This window comes from Ochlerotatus camptorhynchus, unplaced genomic scaffold (assembly GCF_037179485.1).
Source record: "Ochlerotatus camptorhynchus isolate MF236.1 unplaced genomic scaffold, CSIRO-AGI_Acam_v1.1 ptg000438l, whole genome shotgun sequence".
Classification (NCBI taxonomy): domain Eukaryota; kingdom Metazoa; phylum Arthropoda; class Insecta; order Diptera; family Culicidae; genus Ochlerotatus; species Ochlerotatus camptorhynchus.
In genome coordinates, this window is record NW_027040924.1 from 1,269,992 (window position 1) to 1,288,744 (window position 18,753).

The 18,753-nt window shown below is 37.4% G+C and overlaps 1 protein-coding gene across 1 annotated transcript in view; it reads right to left on the bottom strand.

Annotated features, from left to right (window-relative positions):
• The window catches only part of LOC135711769 (neurogenic locus protein delta-like), an 86,500-nt gene extending 71,550 nt beyond the window's left edge, over positions 1-14,950 (bottom strand). The window contains exon 1 of the mRNA XM_065234735.1: positions 14,052-14,950. Coding sequence (XP_065090807.1) covers positions 14,052-14,108 — 57 coding nt within the window. The 5' untranslated portion in view covers positions 14,109-14,950. The remainder of the gene's footprint in view (positions 1-14,051) is intronic.
• Positions 14,951-18,753: the final 3,803 nt, after the last annotated feature.

An 18,753-nucleotide genomic window follows, 5' to 3' on the forward strand; every position in this document is an offset into this window, starting at 1 on the left:
TTATTATTATTATTATTATTACTTGTAACCAACAAAGTAAATAGAAAATCCAATCACCTCTTCTTTACGTAAGAGAGAAAGTAATGCATACAATTATTTCACTACCCGACCGGCCAGAAACTCGGAAGCACTTCTGCTTAAATACAAACGCGATGGAACTGAGCAACTGAGGCACACCAGCATGCTTCAATACTGGTAGGTAGCGCGCAAATGGGTTCAAGTTGAGTGATCATTTTTTGTGCTTCTTGTTGCTGCTCGTCGATGCTGTTGTTCGATTGCATTCACACATGACTGGTCATAACGAGACAAGTGCTAAAATTTTCCTTATAAAAATGGATGGAAATAAAGCAATTTATTAGCTTCATGGCTAATTAATATAATTAATCACGGCACCTGATGAAAGAGAGGGGCCAGTAAGTTTAGGCGCATTATCGTTTGACTGAGGTATCATTATTTTAATTGGATCAAAATAAGTTTAATTGGTTTCAACAATGTTGTACTCCCTAAACAATACTTGGTTTCAGCTACAAATTCCACTCAAACGCAGTACAGTGGTAGTAGTCTACTAATGATAAATTGTAATGTGTGTTTCAATATCTCACCGTACCTTTATTTTCAAGCAAGGTAGTACAGGCTACTTATTGGCTATCCTTTGCAAACAAATCGAATGATGATACAACGGATAGAGTAGATAGATAGGTTTAGAGGTTACTTGTATTTTATTTGTATATTATATGAGTAAGCATGAATTTCCTTCTATTTGAATCCAGTTCCAAACAGTGGTCGACTCATCTAGAAAGACCGGTACTCGTTTTAAGTGAAACAGGCAATATGCAGGTGTGTACCAATACGTGTGTGCGTGTGTTTATGTATATATATATATAAGTTAGACATATCTTATACTCGAGCGGTATTAGATGTTACACACCCCTCGTCTTCTTCCAGCATCATATGCGCTGGAATACTCAAGAGATGGAATGCTTTCAATAGACTCCTCCGTCTGCCTCTACTACCAAGCGGATGATTACCACTAGGTAGAGTTGGGTCGGGGGTGATATTCGTCATCGCTGTCTGAGGAAAGGCAAATCGCTCATTCTAGACTAGGTGATCAGTAATTCAGTTTAAACGAAAAGTAAAATACATCAAGAAGCGAAATATTTACCCATAATCCCATTTCGCTGACAAAATATCAATTCAGCTCATTACCAAGAATGGTGCGACATACACACACGCCAATTGTGGGTTAAAAGGAGAAGCCGGAGAATATGCAAAATTCATTTAATTAAATTAATTCGTGCGTTTAATACAAATTTATACCTCGCAGCAGCACACTGCTGAAGTCACCGTTTTTTGCTGCTGTTGCCTTAGTACTCTTCTTCCTCTTACTCGCCGCATCACGAAGCCCGCTGCACAGCTCTGTGCTGACCGACGAATCGTGTGCCGTGGGAAAACAATTCGTTCCTTCTATTCTTTTTTTTTTTCATTTTAGCCTCCTCCTATACATATACCTCTTTTTCCTGCCTTCTTTTTATTCGTTTACTTCGCGCAACACAACCTGGTTTATGTATGCGAATGAACGGACAGTTGGTGTGTTTGATATACCAGCTTGCTACACCAACAAGAACAACATCAGCTACACAACAACAACAACATCAGTAATGATCAAGCTGATGGCCAAGGCACTGTTGCTCCGTTCGTTCGTTCGTTCGTTCGTCAGTCCGTATGTTAGCAGCCAGCAGTAAATCCACGGGCTCGTCCACCGGCAAGGGGACCGTGGATGGAAAGAGAACGTTCGAAAAAGCAAAACCAGCTAGCGCAGATGAAGTGTGTAAAAGAACGAGAGAAATAGAGAGAGAGAGAGAGAGAGAAAAAGAGAGAGAGATAAGGCACAAGAGGGATACATCAATATGCACAGATTATCTCCCTTGCATAGATACGGGGGTCCACCGATGAGGTTAAGGGCATAGATGTATGAATAGGTCAAGCTGAATATAGGGTAAATGGTGGCTTCGACACCCATTGACTGTTTTCGGAAACCACAAAAAAAAACGCTAATTTCGCTTACTTTCTCTCAAAAACACTTCACTTAATGTATTTAAACGATTCCTTAGTGTTACAGCTTCAATCTGATTACATTTTTACGACTGAGCAAACCTGTAATGTCAGGTTTTACTTCAAATGAAATATACGCACTACAAAATACGGCTGATTTCGAGTTGCCGATAATAGCTGGTTAACAAGCAGTTCAAATGGAAAGCTTGCCGAAGAAAAATAGGCTGCCGACATTAGTCACAATCACTTGAGAAGTTTGAAGCGCTGTAATAACGTTTTCAACCCGTTTTGGACAATTCTGTCGATTGGAATGGATCGAATAGCGAGCGGCAGATAAATTTAAACAATCAAATACGTCACATGCGTGCCGGACGCTGACAAATTGCTGATAGACATGGGGACGCTGCTAAGATTGACGAGAATACGTAAATTCCCCTAGGTACCTGTTTTTATGTCATTTATTTTTCAAATACACTCTTCAAATGCAAAAAAAAATACCATCCACAAAATACCGTTAGTTATGTATTGTCACAAATTATTGCAATAATTTGTAGAAAGCTATCTATCTATTTTCGTCGTTACCTTTAAAGGCGTTATTTCGATGTCAATCGGATGAATAACTCCATTAAAATAAAAACAGAAAAAAGATCCTTTCCTTTATTTAACGTCGGTCGCACATGGGTGGAGTGAACCTTATGGATCGCTTCATTGGTCGATACCGAATAACAGCAAAAAGTCGCAAGTGGACCATTAGTCTGTTCTATCACCTGCTAGATATGGCTATCGTGAATGCGTGGATAATCTACAAGCAGGTTTCACTTGAAAATAATTCAGATATTTTGACTCTCCGGAAATTCAGGCTACAGTTGGCAGACACTCGTTGCAACCTTGGTTTGCCATCTACAAAACGTGGGATTGAGCTTCAGCAGAAGAAGCACAAAGGTCCTGCGCAGCCAGTACCAACTAAATATGTTCGACTGGATCAACTTTCACATTGGACGATGTGGTCAGATAAGCAGAGCCGATGCAAATATCCAAATTGTAAAGGTTTTACCTATAACTTCTGTCAAAAGTGTGGAGTTTCTTTGTGCAATACGAGAAATAACAATTGTTTCTACAAATATCATCACGATTATATACTTACATATGAAGATCAAATCTGACAATAAAAAGTGATTTGTTTTAAAAATACATATTTGAATTTCTTACTGTTTACTATCCGATAAGGACGCAATGTTTTTTTAAAACAACATACCTATATCTTCAGATTAAAACGCTCATTTTCTCTATTATTTATGCATACTGGTTAGTTTTAGAGAAGAAAACGTGTTGTAGAAAGATAATTATTGTAATATGTTTTTTTTTTTTGTTTTAATATCGTGCGCATTTAAGGGTTAAGAGCCGCGTCGTAGTACGCTTACGTATAGGCACTGACGTTGGGTGCGATACTGGCGGGTTTTGCCACAAATCACACTTATTTTTTTTTTACGCAGATAGATTTATTTGGGTTTGCAAGGGAATTATACTATTGAAATATTTCAGAAAGTGCCCAACAGTGCTCCTTCTATTTGCGTGACAAGTTTTCGTTGTTGTTTTCATCGAAGGATTACTCAGGGAATAATGTTAAACACCGTTTGTGTACCTGCTATTGTAACTAATCTTATATGTGCTTCATTTTGATTTGGGATAAGTGTTTGAAAAATGGCTCGGGATTTCCACTGTGGCGTTCTTCTATTGTGACATACCCATATGTAGTTGGAGCATATACCCTATAAAATTTTAAAAATCAGCTAGGAAACTAACTTCAAACTGAAGCATTTTAGACACTTGAAGGTGTCATTTGAATCGAACTAAGATATAATTAATAGGTCTAGGTTAAAATCAAAAGTACTTGAAACACGTTTAATTTTAGATTACAAGCACAAGTGCAGATACTTAATAAAGCATGGACTATGATTGATTAGGTGAATTGGAGATTTCAATTATTTATTAAATTAGACTAATGAGATATCATAATCATAAACCGTACGTAAATAAGAAAATTCAGAAAGTCTAATAACATTAGGTAGATTAACAAATGAATTCGGATGCGGGGGGTCCGCTTAGGGAGGCGACTAACCTTTAAATTTGTAGAATAAATCTTCCTATTTAGTCTTGAACTTCAATAAGAAAACGCAATCAAACCAATAGCATTTAGCAAATTAACAAAGAGAGGGATAGTTTAGGAAATAAGTAAAAGTAGAGGTATGTGATAATTGATAACTTTTAATCTTTTGTAGGTATTGTATTCCCCTGAGTTTGTTGTACTCAATAGCTATATTATTCTCTCAATACGCGAAATCCCTGATATATGCGGTTAAAGCATTTCAGTTAACTTATTTCTTAGTTTTCAAGAACTTACATTTGTTAACAGCAGTCAATGTTTATCTATGAACTAAACCTTACGTGACTGTAAAAGCGATCTTTCTTTATGTGGTATTGATGCATGTTTAACTTTTCGCGGGTGTCGGATTCAACGCGCCTACGTGTACGGAGCTTACGCAGAATTGATTCTCAATTCGGTAGAGCTTGTCAAACGCTTTTGAGCTTATGTAGTATAGAATTTGTTCGGTACGGTCACGAAATCTTGAAATGATTGATACGTTCTTTAAATTATCTAATTTGATCAGTAGTAAATAAGTAGAATATCTAAGGAGGAAACCAAAATTAATCAACGTGCCAACATTTAGATATTTCGTTCGAAACGGATTTACCTATTCAATCGGTTTACTACGCGCACACGTAACAACATTTTTTAAATAACTATCTTGAAACAATACACACGGAATCCAGTGTTCAAGTTGCCAACATAGGCTAGTCCTTCTGCTGTATTGTCAAAGATAGAAGCAACATTTATTAAAATGGGTCAAGTCTTGAAAACTAAGCTGTCACGCAGCTCCAGCTTGATACACAAAAAAAAATCTTTTAACATTTTTAGAATTTATTTCTTTTAATAAGATAAGGTATTTCATTAAAAATTTAACATTGAACGCTAACGCTTTCGTGGCCTGCATAATTAAGACCGTTTGCACTGTGTGCTTCAGAGTTAGGCTAGATTAATTCCAGCCACTGAAATCGAAATAAATACAATTAGCTATGTATGTCGGTCTTGAAATGATGTAAAATAATACCAAAAATACCTTTCACGTAGGTTTTTACGTCCACATTTTGTAGAGTGCACATGCGTACCACTCACTTTTTACGTGAAGTTCCCGTAGTATCAACCGACATGAAAATCACGATAATTTTATTAAAATTATATTGGACATTGACGTGCGGCACGTGGAAATGATCGAAGTGGAATGTTGAAAGGGGTAACGTGAAGATTTTTTAGAGTGTAGAGTTTCAGCGGGGACGTAATAAGTAAAAATCTAGAAGAATAAGAAGTAGGAAATGATGCGTTTTTCGTATGAACGCTTGTATGAAAACAGTAGATTCGACTTGTATCCATAATGTGGCCCTAGATCATCCACTCATCCCTCGTTGCCCAGATCGTGGTGGTGCATATGTATCTGTAGAGCCTCGTCTTCTACTGTGTACTGATGCTCTCTTGAGATTGAGACTCAAGTGCCTTTCTCGTTTTTTATCCGTTTAGTTCAGTTACAAATTGGTGCGGCAGTATGGGTGAGGCTTATTTTTTATGTGCCAGTCGCAGTGCCAGTTGCTCGCAAAGATATGAACTGAAAACGCCACGAGGAGAGATACAAACAGCACAGGCAGCAGGTAAGTTTGGTTAACAAATATACACCTAAACGAGAGATATAGAAGAAGGTGATCAGGTAGAGAGAAAATAAAAAGATATGCAAGGTGAGTGAAGCTCTTCCTCTTCTTGTGAATATATGCAAAAACGAAAAGAAAACGAAAAATGATAACTGGAATGAAGAAGCACCCTAATTCCCAGCTTTCCTTTCTCACTGTCTGTAGTACAGCTGCTGTTGCCGGTCGGTTCGCAAACCACCGTGAGATTTCCTCCCTGACCTGTTATGAAAAATAGCTCTTGGAAGACTCGTACGCGGTACCGTGGTTCGCGTTTATAGCGAATAAAGGAATTATATGGAAAGGAGGATAACAACATGTCGTAGACGGACGTTGTTTCGATCTTGTACGGATCTCTTTAACCTAACCTTATTGAAAGGAATTCAATTTGTGTATGCTGTCGTTCGATAAACCTAAATGTCAACGCGTTAAGTATCACAATAGCTTGCACTGTTTCACTTTATCCTTGTGCTCTTTAGATCGTCCTAGAATTATCAGCGTTCATTGTTGAGTAATTAAACCCGTTCATGCATTTAAAGCTGCAGAATTAACTGTTTATCTCTTTTTTTCCAGAGGGATTTTATATTTGTCTCAACAGCGTTGGGGTTCATTTTCAGCATAGCAAAAAAAATTACTGTCTAAAATATCTCTATTGCCGAGAGAATCGAATCTGTTCAACGCCGTTTTCTTCGTTCTACGCATAGTAAATTGCCTTGGGATGATCCGTTTCAAAGCCGTTGTCAACTTAGGGGCTGTTCATTTACTACGTAGACAGTTGTTTTGGGATTCTTGAACCCCCCCCCCCTTCCCCTGCGTAAACCATCCCCCCATACAGTCTACGTAGTTAAGCTGTTCAGCCCCGAAGGACAGGTTATCCTGAGACAAATTGGCCTGAACGTTCGTAATACCCTTATGCTAAGGCCGCCTCTGCGTCGCACGAACTATGGAGCATACGGTGCGATTTGCGGGCTGCATAGAGTGTTCAACAGAGTCGCATCTGTCTTCGATTTTCATCTCACCCGTGATGCGCTTTTTCGATAGTTCTTTTCCGTTTTTCGCCGGCAGGAGTAATTGAGAATAATGTTGTTTTTTTTTTATGTTTATGACTATGTTTTAATGTTTGTTTTGCTCTTTTTGACTTTGATATGGTTAACATCATTGGGGTTACAACGGTTGGTGTTTAACTACAATACACAATAGCACTTCAAAATAGCATAAACGCATGCACGGATTACGTAGATTTTTGATTTAATAATTTTTTTTAACTCGGGTGTCTTTATTCGTTCAGGTTTCGTGTTTTAAATACGTTTTTGAAAGATTATTGTAGGTGGTTTTTTGAATTTACGCATCACTTATCCACATTTTTCCACATGAGTTATTTAGAATTCGTTACTGAGAGTTCTGCTCTGCTTTGAATCAGACCACTGGATTCCGTATGTATTGTTTCATGATAGTTATAGAAAAAATGCTGCGACGTGAGCGCGCATGATGCTTATTATCATTTGAAGAGTGCCAGAAAAATAAATTTGATAGTCTATGTTGGCAAGTTGATTAATTTTGGTTTCCTCCCTAGATATTCTACTTATTTTACTAATGAGCTTTGTTTCAATTTAGTTATTTTACCGCAGGTATCAATAATTTCAAAATTCCCTGCGCTTCGGTCAGAAGCGTATAGGGCGTCGTTGTGCCAATTTGGTCGTGGCACATTTCGAGTATGAGAGAGTAATTGCAGTTAGATCAAAAGTGCCTGAGAAAAATGCAAATACTTTCGCAGATTACCCGAAGTTGCGATAGTGAAGGTATAATCACAGACAAGCAGACATGACACTCTTACAACCTTCATCGAAATCGTTTTTAACGGTCAATTTAAATGTTTCTTTGTTGGTAGTACCGCCACTTGTGGTGCACATAATCAATTCCCTAGCGTTTGACGTTTACACACTACAACCATCTGTTGAGTGCATTGCCCATCAAAGTATATACGACAGATGACGGTAGGGTTTACAATGATTAATGCTCAATGTGTTGTGTCTGCTTGTCTGTGATATAACATGGAGGTAACGTTAGGATAAAATCAAAACATTGAGAAATATAACGCTTCACTTTCAGAAATATTTCACTTCGCACCAATGATGAACCATTCTGACGGCCATATGAGTACCCAAGTAACCCAAGTGCAATATAGCTTGTATATTCTTACTTTGCTTGACTATGGTTAGTTGGGGAATCTGATGAAACTGTCACTTCTTGAAACTGATCCCTTTCGTATTTCTTCCATTCTCTTTTCGCACACGGAGCGCTCGGTGAAACAGCGACTTTGGACGTGAGCCTCGTCCCAGATCTCCATGGAAATTCAATTCAATTCAATGAAGCCGACCAAAAAAGGCGGAATCATATTAGAACCAACCAAGGACGATCTACGGAAGGAAATTGCCGGTGAAGCACGGAATGAAATACGAAGCGTTAGAGAAAAAGTCCAAGGGATTCCAAAAGACGTAATCAACGACGGCAAAAGAGCAGAATATAGTGAGCTTTCCAATTATTAAAAAAAAATATCAAAATTAAACTAAATACATGCCAGGTTTGAAAAAATATATTTTCGAACCTGGAAGCGTGTATGTAATACCAATATCCATTTGATAACGGTGATGCATACATGCGGGGCTTATTGTAAGTGAAAGTAACCTCGGAATGGGCGTGACAATCCAGACATTCTGAAATGGGTTGCTGGATCTGCAATAGAGCTATCACCTTCTAACTCCCGGACTAAAGCTGTCTACAATGACCATGAATGCGACATTGTAGAGAGAGTTCTTCCATGATAGCACTGTCGGCCAGTGGGGGTTAGATTGAACACACACACACACACACACACACACACACACACACACACACACACACACACACACACACACACACACACACACACACACACACACACACACACACACACACACACACACACACACACACACACACACACACACACTCACACTCACACACACAGACCCCCCCGCATCCTTATTCTTTTGTTAATCTACCTAATGTTATTAGACTTTCTGATTTTTTTTTTTTTTTTTTTTAGTCACTCTTGGGTCATTTGCGACTTGTCCGGGGGTGAGATTTGAACTCGTGACTTTGGCGTGAGAGGTATGGATGTTAACCACTACGCCGGAGTCGCCCCCTCTGAATTTTCTTATTTAAGTTCGTTTGATATATATGATATCTCATTAGTCTAATTTAATAAATTATTGAAATCTCTAATTCACCTAATCAATCACGTGTGCTTGTAATCTGAAGTTAAACGTGTTTCAAGTACTTTTGATTTTGACCTATACCTATTTATTATATCTCAGTTCGACCCAGGCGACACCTTCAAGTGACTAAAATGCTTCACTTTGAAGTTAGTTTCCTAGCTGATTTTAAATTATATAGGGTATATGCTCCAACTACGCTCACACGTTCCCACTATGTCGTGCCACAAAATTACGTATGGATATATCACAATAGAAGCACGCCACAGTGGAAATCCCGAGCCATAGTTCAAACACTTATTCCAAATCAAAATGAAGCACATATAAGATTAGTTACAATACCATGTACAAAAATGATCTTTAACATTGTTCCCTGAGTATATCATACTTCAATGAAAACAACAATGAAAGCTTGTCACGCAAGTAAAAGAAGCACCGTTGGGCACTTTCTGAAATATTTCAATAGTATAATTCCCTTGCAAACCCAAATAAATCTATCTACGAGAAAGGAGTAACAAGTGTGATACTATCACTGCTGGACTAGATCTTTGGTTTTCTCATGCAGTGGTTCATCAGAGAGGGGAAGCTTAGCAATCCCCATTGCCTGCCCATGGCACAATTCTATCGCGGCATGAGCCAGCAACGCCGGCCATAAATCTACCGTCTCCAACACTTCACTAGCATGAAATTAAGCCCGCCCACCAACAGCAAGGTGCAAAAACTAGCCAAGGGGAGGGGTCTTTATTCGCTCAGATTTCTTGTTTTAAATACGTTTTTAAAAGCTTTTTGTAGGCGGTTTTCTGAATTTACACATCACTTATCCTCCGAGTAAAAGCCGACTCCAGTATCCATGCTGACGCCATACACGCAGAAAAAAATATTATCGAAATAAAAATATTTGAGGTAAATATAAACGTAAACTCAGTTTGTTCTGGCCACAAAAATATATTAAATTTATTTCAAACGTATTTTAACCTCCATTTCCTCACTCTGCAGATCACGAATTTGTTATTAAATCGCGAAATTGAGGCACAGAGAAAAATGTTCAAAGTACCGATTTTAGACAATTTTTTACAATTTTAGGACAACATTTTTTGAAGATCTAGGATATTTATGAAGCGGTGCAACAACATGAAAAACTGCAGTATAGTATTAAATGTAGTCGCTATAACGAACTGGTCGTCTTTTTACTTTGCTTCATACCTCCCAAGAACAGAATCTTCTGTAACACCTCAAACATAGAAAAAGAATGAAAACTCAGACACAACTTTTCTAGATCGCTGTTTAAGAAAAAATCTCATTATTATGGCACGAGGAAAATTTTCCCAAATGGAATGATCACGGACATAAAACAACATTGAATGCGTCTAGGACTTAAAATTTCGATCGTGAAAAATTAATTTTTTTTTTTATTTCTTTATTTTTTTCTAAGACCTGGATCTGGAATTTTTGTTTTTGTATTACCGGAATATTAGTATGGAAAAAATACAATACAGTTTAATGGACTTAAAAAGGAACTCAAGAATCTGTGTCATGATTTTGTTTTATCGATGTTTGGACAAATACTAAAGCTACCGGGGATTAAAGATTATTCAAATTTCTGGCTTTTGAACAAATGTCGAGAGCTTGAAAATTTTCCTACACCATTTTTTGACATTATACATTGAACCAAAGGGAAAGGTAATTTTTACCTGAAAATTCAGGTAACCTCTTAAAAATAGGAATTCAATAAGGTTCACGTGCCGGACATAAAATGCAATGACATGGTAGTGAATTCCACTGGTTTCACTGGACCAGTCCACATGTCATGCTGGTGCAGGTTAAGTGAAATTCAAGTAAGCTTTTCGTGATTTCACCATTTCACGGTATGAACAATTTCTTGTCGTATTCGTAATTCAAAAATTGCGGTGCGCTTTCGTTGTTATTGGACGAGTTGGAATTAACAGGATTCTTCTTGTTTTCAAGCGTAAGTTTTACAATTTTTATAAATTAAAAATTAAATTGAATAAGACGGGAATGGATTGTTCGAGGTGCTAAGAATCAACAATTGAAGAACAATAAGTGCTACTAAATATACGGTTAATGTACTCATAGATCATCAGTGCCATTATTAAATAATGTAAATTAGTGTCTTTTCCTAGAATGCAATCATTTAATGACTCAAATCAATCGAAATATATATATATAGTCTATCACCAATTCACTTTATCATTACTACAAAATCCAGTCACATTTACTTGCTGGTTACCGTAACTTTTAAGTGATGCCAATTTGAAGATTATCGGAAAGTCCAATAAAATTTTCGTGCAAATCAATTGATTTGTGAATCACTCAAATGTAATCTCTCCCCCAAAACACGTATTATACACCTGAAAAGTGTGATGAAAAATATCTACTTGCCTTTTCAGGTGAATTTTACGTAACCTTTTTTTTTACAGTGTAAGCTTGGACAACTTTCAAGATCTTAATGTAAAATAGCCTGACTATTAAGTGTAGAACTTTTTTTGAAATCTCTGAAAATTTATGATAGGTCTATGCCAATTTCAAGATAAAAAAAAATCAAAATATTAGATTCCGTCAACAGTTAATGTTTCCATATGTTCGCAACTCTTCTTATCAGACTTTACTCTGAGTTTTTAAAATCAAACTCTTTACTCTCAACATTGGTCGTAAAAAAGTGACTTTAGTGACTAAATTTGAAGAAATAGTGATTTTTCTGACTTTTTGATGAAAAAAGTGACTTTTTAGTGACTGACTTGAAAATAGTGACCATGTCACTAAAAAGTGACTTCAACCCTGTGAATGAAGTTACAGATAGCATTAGGTACTGTTTTCATAATTTTCAAATCCACGTCTGAAAACTTCAAACGCAATTTTCTTAGAGAATGAGTATATTTTAATTTCCAATTTTATGGCACAATCTTATTTTTTTTTATTCCTTGGATTTGTTTTCCGTTGATCTTTTCCGTGCTGAGCACAAAAAATGCTACCGACGCCAGGAAGGCAGCTCCCACACCTGAACCCTACCTATCGACCCATCAAACTCATGAACCGGGCACCAACGGCTTTACTTCCCTTCCGAAGGAAGGCGTGATCAGAGATGCTATGCCTCAGAACATCCCGGCGGCGCCGACTGGGATTGAACCCAGGCCTGCTGGGGTGAGAGGTAATCACGCTTACCACTACACCACCGGCGCCGCTGTGGCACAATCATAACGACATGCAGTAATTTGCGTAATTCGTGAGATATTGCATTTTAAGGCATCAAAAGTTAAATAAATTTTTATGAAACATAATAACAAAAAAGTTTTTTTACATAGTCGCCAAATTTATATTTTATTTAGCGACTGAATACTTTAAACTTGATTTTTTTTTTAAGTAGATGTAGATTTTTACATACGATAGATTAACTAACCCAAAGTTGAAACGGTCAAATGATCGTTTCATATAGAAGCGCTAGAGTTGGTTGAACCTAGTGATTAGGCAATAGGTAAATTCGAGTGCTCTAATCAATTTCTTTTGAAATGACGATGATAGTGGGGTGACTGTGTTTTCACCCATGTCAATGATTAATGACAGGGAAAATCTAATGATGAATTTTTAAAATCAATGGAAATGGAAACAAAACTTGGAAAACTGAAAAGATGAAATGAATAAAAGGGAAGTTAATTGGTTGGCCAGGGAGAGCTATTTTGTATTTCTCTTTTGAACCACCGAGTGAAGAAGACAAGTTACAGAATTTTAAGAAAATCAGTGCACACACTTATGTCGTTTTCGTTTTTGCGGTGTAGCTACACCGGTGCTACACTGCCGTACACCGAAATATTTTAGGGTGTAGATATAGGATGCACCTTTGTTTACAAACAAATTGTGTTGAGCTGTCAAAGACTCGCGCTTATTCCTGCTTACACTACACCAGTGCTACACCGCAAAAACGAAAACGACATTAGAAAAAAATCATGTTAATTTAGATACTCTAAGGGCCGATTTCTTCACCTCCGCTTAAGCCTTAAACCACGTTTAACTATATGGGTAAGCTTGGTTTAAGATTTAAGCGGGGGTGAAGAAAACGGCCCTAAGACTGACATATAGGGTTAACTACCCCATTTCCGGCCTATTAAGCACAACCCGCACTTAGTCTTTCTTATTATTGCGCAGTTTAGCACCACACAGAATGTTATTATTACTGATGGCTTCCAAATTTATTTACCTTTCCGTATGTACCGTAAGATTTTAAAAAGAGAAACTAATCGTTGAGATATTGTTAAAAATCTAACGCTGCTTCTTGACGCCAAACTCGGCTTACGGATTCTAAACTCGGCCTAACGCATTGAAACGCCAATGAATTCACTTCGGCCTATCGGATGAAGATAAAAATTGATTCAGTCGGAACGCTTCTTTTGATTTTGGGAATAATGGGTGCATATCACGCGTTCTCATTGACTTCGTTCCGTAGCCAATAAAGTAAAGTATAGTACCAAACGCACAATTGACTTGTTAACTCTGAAATCAAGGATTTATTTGAAGTTTTCTGCTCGATAGGTTCAAAATGGGCGATTAGGCCGAAGTAGTTCTCTACCCTACGACCGTCAATTATAGCGAATTATTTTATTATTCAGTTCCAACCTGGATCGGGCATCAATATTGGGTCTGCTTGTTTTCTGACAAACGTTAATTTGATCGTTTGTTCTTAAAACCTACCTCAGATTAATGTTCGCACTGACAAGAAGTTCGGTTTCGCACTGGTTCAAACTTCGATAATAAACGAATTCGCTATTAGTGTGTTTAAATTATATTATATTTTAAAAACTCTATTCCTTTTCTTAATTTTTTATTGTCTTTGCTAGTGGTGGGATTAACAATTATATTTTACCATGATTCATTGCAATAATACGACAGTTTGCAGACAAGCCCAAAATGCAAAATAATAATCTTCAATGTAAATCTTACCTGACTGAGGAATGTTGACGTTAAGCATAGGATATAGAAAAGGTAAATCCTACTCATTGTGCTTTGCACGTTTTTGGTCTCGTTAGAATAGTGTAGAAGAAGGCGGATGAGCACGTTATTCTTTGTCAGCCTAGCTTAGTTGGTTGGCGGTAGTAATAGTGTAAATCCGGCAGCAAGATGGCAGCCTTGATAGATCGATTAAAATTACGATAATCGATTAGTATGTATAACCGCTCATCTGCCCTGCATCACAGAACGATACTGGATGGTTAAGATCTATTCTTGATTTTCGGCAACATTGCAACATTTATTTGTTTCCTACAGCGATCATCACAACACATTCGCACACAGTAGGATCTTCTTCGACGTATTATCAAATCATGATATGAAAGTTGGGGCAGGTTTCTTTGACTACTTTTTTCTTACACTTCTTTTGACACAATCCAGCTTTTTAAACACTGAAACAACCAGTTTGCAAAAAAAAATCCTTTCTAGGTATTTAAACACTTTTGTAAACTGCTGTTGCACGGATAAACTTAATTTCCACTATTTCTTATTCCCACGGCTTGTTGCTTCTTTTTGCCGGCTACTTTTTCGCGTCGTATCCCGGTCACTGCAATTTATGCACGAGCACGTTGCTGAAAAGAAGCAGCACAGCGATGCCAATCACAGGTCAATAAACACTTCAAATTTCGTTTTTTTTTTTCCTTATGTAAACGAAAATCTTCAACACTACGCTTACCACTCGAAGTAAAAATTTTTAAACCATGCCCGGATATGGTCGAAAATTTGTTCCAGTAATGAGGTAAAGCGCTTTTCACACCGTAAGGATCTATGGATGCAGCTTGCCACTAAACGCGACCTAACAGAAGAGTAATTTTCAAAACCGAACCGCGCAACGTTCTCTCACAGACTAGCTTGAGAAAAGCTCTTAATGTATATTCAACTTCGGTTCGGCTCACTTCGGCTCGGCTCACTTCGGCTCAGCTCTATCTCTCGTTGGTTTTCACCCAATTCTTTCACACATACACGGTATAATAGTATTGTATTTCACGCTCAGTCACCACACAGCTGCCACTACCAGACGCAGCCATAATATTATTCGATGCTGCGAATAAGGTTGCCAGATTATGTGATCGCCCTGAACAATCATAATTATTATTCAAGGATAAGTTTTGTCAATGCCGTATCTGCTTTTATAAACAATAATTCAAACATCAATAAGTCGAAACTTTTAGCTCGTCCACGCAAAATAGGGCCCATACATTAATAGGCCCTTCCCATTCACCATCAATGTAGAGTGCGCTAGCCAATTTTTAAAGAAAATGTCATCCAATCCATTTTTTAACATCATAATGACAATTTTCAAAACTCAAAACCACAAACGAAGTGACAGACGACTAACTGGCGAAGAAATCCATTTAAATAATGTGGTTCACTGTAATAGAATTTTCTTAGAAGCTTTTGCCATCATCCACCAGATGGGATAGTATTTTTGTTTTGATTTGAACATAGTTGGTTTTGTGTGCAATATGATCTTTGACAGTGTGCAAAGAGTGTACCATTTTGTCATTTTTTATGCATTTCAGTTTAGAGTAGAGTGAAAGAGATAGAACCAAAACTTTCTAGTACAATCCATTAGTAGTGTTGCCATGTGGTACAATCCAGTAGTAGTGGTGTTGCCATGTGGTACACTGAAAAATTGAAATAGCAGGTGCGTCGCCAAAGTTTTCGAGCTGCTCCGTCGGTCATTTCGTTTGTGCTCAAAAAAATGTACATTTTATTGGCAAATCAAAGTTGGCACTCGTGGAGAATAGAAGAACTATAATAGTGATGATGGTTTCAAATTTTTACACGGTGAGGTATACGAGTGCAATCGTAAAATGCTTTTATTTTGCAAATGGAGCATTTTATTTAAATATCTGGTTAATGCTACGTTAGTAGAAAACTTTAGGACTACTCAATACGCCTTTTTAATGCACCACCAACGTAGAGTGCGCCACGCGAGTTCGAGAAGAAACGTCAACCAAACCGTTTGTTTACATCAGAATAAGTATTTTCCCCAACGCAAATAATAGCATTTTTCATTCAAAATCTTGCCAATTTCTATCGGTAATTGTCTTTTTGTACGATTTTCCAGAAATCTGAACTGATTTGCACCTTAACTATTCACACACAAGAAATCCGGAAGATCATAACCACTAAGGCACATTTCTAATTTTCCATTTTTCTCAACAAAAATATTCCTGAACACCAGCAGGATCTTCGTAAAAACGTTACAGAATTAAATGTTTCAACTGTAGATTAAGTTTTGCAGCATCTCAGATGAATCAATTTATCAGGAAAAGTAAAAAAGTGTTCCGCTTCCTATGTCTCAAGGCAAACATTTATGCTCACAACACTCTTTTTGACGTTCTCCTATTCACCACCAGAGGCTGAATCGATCGTTTAGTTTCTATTAAAAAGGCCTATAGACATATAACATAAAAAAATAATTTCTTTTCAGATTTTTAGGTGTATACATAGATTTCAGTTTTTCTACCACTGTAGCAACAACTACATTTAAATAAAATGCTCAATTTGCAAAATAAACGCTTTTAAAGATTATACTTGTATACCTCCCCGTGTAAAATTTTGAAACTATCATCACTTTCATAGTTCTTCTATTCTCCACGAGTGCCAACTTTGATTTGCCAATTGTAGACAACTTTGCAAATTTCCGAGCAGTAGTGGTCGTATTTTTTGATTATCTACAGATCTGAACTGATTTCCAGCTGAAATAACCACACATTAAAAATCCGGAAGATCATAACCGCTGGGATAATTTAATAAATCTTAATTTTTTTTATCAAAAATATATGTAAACACCAGAAGGATCACTACAAACCCGATTGGCTAATCAAAGTTGGCACTCGTGGAGAATAAAAGAACTATGAGAGTGATGAAGGTTTCAAAATTTTACACTGTGAGGTATACTAGTGCAATCTTTAAATGCTTTTATTTTGCAAATTGAGCATTTTATTTAAGTAAATCGATTAACGTATCCCATTCTAGTTAAAATTCTAGTACTACACATTGTTTGTTTTGATTCGCTATGGAAGTTTGACAGATAATATGAGGGGTTCGTGGATTTTCCTATGTTTTGAGGCGTTCATCGATTAGCTTGGGACCGAAGATATTTAGTACCAGAGCTGAACCAAAAAGTTGAGCACGTTTCTTCAGGACCTACTAGTCTTATGTTCACATTACAGCCTATATCACGTAATATAGGCTGTCTTGCAATGAGCACTCATACATAGGATTTCCAGTGAAAACTAGATGTATGAGTGCTCATTGCAAGATATCGTATATCACGTGATATACGCTGTAATGTGAACGTAGTATTAGAGTTACATTATGGTTATTATCATTGCGTAAGTGGTGTTCATATGTGGGTCAATATGTAGAGCTTTGTGCCACTTACGAAGATTTTTTTTGTGGGAAGGTTCCATATCTTAGCGTATTTTCGCACAGCAACGATGGATGCAACATAGTCCAGTAGTGTGGAATTTTGTACATTCAGAGATGGTAATTTTTGGCTTGGAACAGCGTTGATGTTGAGCAGTGTTGGGAAAATATCCAAAAATCAAATCTCACAAACGCCCAAGATCACGCTTGATTTCCGTAGACGAAAATCAACAAGCAAACAACTGCGGTTGAATTTGCAAACTGTGATATTGGAGCTCGGAATATCAAGCTAACAAAACTCACCAGCTGCAAATCTCGACAAACTGTGGTGAGATTGAGTTTCATGATTTTTGCTTTACACCCGAATGCAACCGGAACTTCCATAACGGCTGGCAGCAGTCACTTCGTGTCTGCCATCGGTGAGGAGTAAAAAGAGATAGCAAACTGGTATACTTTCTCTTTCTAAGAAAACGATGTGCAACAGAATCATTTTTGTGTCGAATCAACTCTCAGCATGTTGAGAATAGTCTCGCAATATCAAAGGAGCTTGTAAAATCAACATCAAGCATGATATTTTGTTCCATTATCACGCGTGATATTGCAAGCGCATGAGAGCGGAAAAATATCAATGGACCACTTTGTCAAGCAGTTTTGGCGTAACTTTCTACCAGCGATTTCTCCAAACTGGACCAACAAATTACTATTTTTTAATGAAACGCACAAATGTGTTACCGTTTTGGTTCCTGTACCCTATTGGCTCACTTCGAGCGAGAAAAAATCAGGAGATAGCGAGAGCGAGGAATAGGGTATATGTGTGTTCATTGTGAATTCAATATGTATGTCAGTTTCTTGTATGCAATATTGTATTGTTTTGAATGTAAGTAAATATGTACTCCCAAACCAACGGTCCAATTAAAAATTGTAACCCAGTCACACCAACAACACATAACACATAACACATAACGGGAAGGAGTAAGGATGAAGGTGGGCGTTGGAAACAGGAGAAGGATATGGACAAGGGGTGGTGGAAAAGTGGGAGGGAGGTGGAAATGGGCTTAGGTCAAGGGGGAAGCTACTGGGTCAAACTGAAGAGAAGGTTCTCTTTCACTTCAGCCATTGCGCGAGATAGTTCGATCTGCCAAGTTTGCTTTAAGTTTCGAATAATAGTGAAGAGTTACCAACAAATACCGGTTAATACCACCGAATACGGAGTCAGGTAGGACCCAATCAATAACCCGGTAGTGGAATTCCCAGC